General features: G+C 60.2%; 2 protein-coding genes across 2 annotated transcripts in view; one reads left to right on the top strand and one right to left on the bottom strand.

The window, feature by feature from the left end:
- Window positions 1-3: 3 nt before the first annotated feature.
- On the bottom strand, window positions 4-2,301 carry CDK10 (cyclin dependent kinase 10). The gene is made up of 8 exons (XM_026857048.1): window positions 2,216-2,301; window positions 1,928-1,999; window positions 1,731-1,833; window positions 1,522-1,603; window positions 1,060-1,127; window positions 326-378; window positions 171-240; window positions 4-77 (listed from the first exon to the last, which is right to left on the bottom strand). The coding sequence occupies exons 2-8, from the start codon at window positions 1,944-1,946 to the stop codon at window positions 14-16; spliced, it is 459 nt and encodes a 152-aa protein (XP_026712849.1). The 5' UTR covers window positions 1,947-1,999; window positions 2,216-2,301; the 3' UTR covers window positions 4-13.
- The window catches only part of CHMP1A (charged multivesicular body protein 1A), a 4,483-nt gene continuing 3,963 nt past the window's right edge, over window positions 2,137-2,656 (top strand). The window contains exon 1 of the mRNA XM_026857020.1: window positions 2,137-2,184. Coding sequence (XP_026712821.1) covers window positions 2,137-2,184 — 48 coding nt within the window. The remainder of the gene's footprint in view (window positions 2,185-2,656) is intronic.

The raw sequence follows: 2,656 nt of genomic DNA on the forward strand, positions 1-2,656 counted from the left end.
CCCAGTCCTCCCCTTACCACATGTCGATGCTGGTGGTTTGTGTCGTCATTCCCAGCAGCAGCTCGGGCGCTCGGTACCTGCGCAGGGGGGCAGCACCGTCTCGAGGGGACCATGGTGGAGAGGAAGCCCCTGCGTCACCCCGAGCCAGTGCAGACCCCCCCCCGACTCACCAGAGTGTGACGACTTTGGGGGTCATCGGCTTTGGTGGCATCCCATAGGTGCGGGCCAGTCCGAAATCGGCTGCGAGAGACACGCGAGGTCAAGGCGGGAGCGAGCTCCCCGCTCCCAGCGGAGCGCAGGGAGAGCCGCGAGCGCGGCAGCTCACCTATCTTCACGCAGCCTTTGTCAGTCATGAGCAGGTTGGACACCTTCAAATCTCTGCGGGGGAAGAGAGAGCGGACGGTCATTGTACGAGTCCCAGATTGGAAGGGATCTCGGGGACTGTCTGGTCCAAGCTTTCCGGCAGAAGCGCGGTCTAGACAAGCCCAGATGAATCTTAAATGTGTCCGGTGTTGGGGAATCCACCACTGGGGAGATGATTCTGGTGGCTGATTGTTCTCAGCAGGAAAAATTTTGTGTCTAAGTGGAATCTCCCCAGGACTAACTTGTACCCACTCCTCCTCCCTTAGAAAAAGGGAGCCTCCATCTGCCCTTTAAATACTGGAACACGGTGCTAAGGACTCCTCCTAAGCCTTCTCAAGGCCAAACCAACCCAATTCTCTCAGCTTTTTCTTACATGGCTGCCCAATCCCTTGATCGTCTTTATAACCCTTCTCTGGGCTCTCTCTTCTCTTAATAGTAGGAACCAAAACTAAGCACTGTGTCCCAAGTGTGGCCTGGCAAGCTGGAGCTGCACAATCATGAGAAGCAAAAATTGTGATTTTTTTTTACCTGTTCAGCAGACCCCTGTCCCACCAGTGCTCCCACACAGAGCCAATGATTTGCACACACCCTCAGAGCTACCCCACACAGTGCCACTCACTCCTGGGACACGGGTGTGGACAGTGGAGGACAATGCTGCGGCCCCAGGGCTCAGCAGTTCCATCCCGCCGCTCTCACCTGTGGATGATGTAGTTCTCGTGGAGGTACTGCAGGCCCTTGAGGACTTGCAGGATGATGCACTTCACCTGGAGACAGAAGACAAGAGCACGGACCTCTGTGAGAGCAGTGCCAGCCAGGCAAACCCCCGGGGTTAAATCCAGTCAGGTACCCCACGATCTGCCACGGCCCCACAGCAAGTCAGGCCCCCGGGTCCTCCCAGAGTAACTCACAGGCCGGCTGGGGGTATGTTTTCTCCCCGTGCCCTTGTCCTGCCAGTTTGCTCCAGCCCAAATACCAGCCCGGAAAGTCCCTGGAGCGCTCCGAGCTAAGCCCACACTCCCCAGGAATCCCAGCTGCTCCCCAGCCCTGCCAAAGCCCAGCACAAGGTCCAGGGAGTCCACACCAGTGGCCAGCGTGTTCTGGCCAGAGTGGCAACACCCTCACAGGGGTGACGTACCTAAAGTCTGGCCCAGCTTTTACCTGAGCCTCTGAAAAAGGCGTCTGCATGTTCTCGAGAAGGCTGGCTAGGTCCTGCTCGCAGTAGCCCATCACCAGGAAAATACTGTTGTAGACAAGCCACAGTCAGGAGCCTCCCTCAGGAAGCTCTCTGGGGTCCCACCGCAGGTTTGTGCCACAAGAAGCAGCTCGGGGGACCGAGAAGGGACTGAAAGCAGAGAGGAGACCCTCACCTCTCCAGATGGTTCCCTACAACCACCTCCTTCAGCTCCACGATGTTGGGGTGCCGAAGCTGCAGGAGCAGGGTGATCTCCCGCAGGCTGCTGATGGGCATTCCTGCGGAGAGCAAGGGCCGTGCTGCATGACTGCCTCGAGCAGGGGCCGGTGACGCTCCCACCTGCCACAGGAGCCACCCCTGCTCCTCCATTACCATCTTTTTCGTTGTCCATCCGCACCTTCTTCAATGCTACAGTCTCATCCGTCAGGGTGTCCCGGGCCCGGTCTAGAAGAGCAGCAGAGGCCGCGTGCTCAGTACCAGAAGACAAACACTGGTTTTATCACGAGCCAGTGGGACCCCCTGCACTGATGAGCCTCCTCTCAGCCTCAGGCCCCCCAGCCCAACATGCTCCCGCTGCCGGGATGGGGGCAGCTGGGCTGCAGCTCACCCAGGAAGCGGCTCTGCCCCAGGCCTGGGGAGAGCAGCCAGCACCGCACTTACACACTATGCCATAGGTGCCCTCTCCAATCCGGTTCAGCTTCTCAAACTCCTTCACGCTCCGGCATCTTCCCAGCTGGAACCAAAGAGCCCCGTCAGAGACAAGCGTGAGCTCTGGGGCAGCCCTCAGAGGTTTCTCACCAACTTTTCCCGGGACACGCGACCTCAGGAGCGGACTAACACCTTCAGCTACACCCCTCCCTCTCACCGGGCACGCTGCGGGGCTGCTCCGGTGCTTACGGAGCAAAGCAGCGTTTCAGAAGCAGCTGGGACAGAGGCGGCTCCTCCTGCCCCCAGCCCCGTGCCAGCACGGCGGCTCTGCCACCCGCCAGCCGCCACCGAGGGGACTCCCTGTCCCCAGCACAAGCTACGGCCGGGCCCACCCCGCCCCTCAGCGGCCGACCCGCAACCCGGCGGCCTGAGGGCGCTGGGACCTTCCTCCCC

The sequence above is a fragment of the Athene cunicularia genome (assembly GCF_003259725.1).
Source record: "Athene cunicularia isolate RWA chromosome 11 unlocalized genomic scaffold, athCun1 chr11_part2, whole genome shotgun sequence".
In the NCBI taxonomy this organism is placed as follows: Eukaryota; Metazoa; Chordata; class Aves; order Strigiformes; family Strigidae; genus Athene; species Athene cunicularia.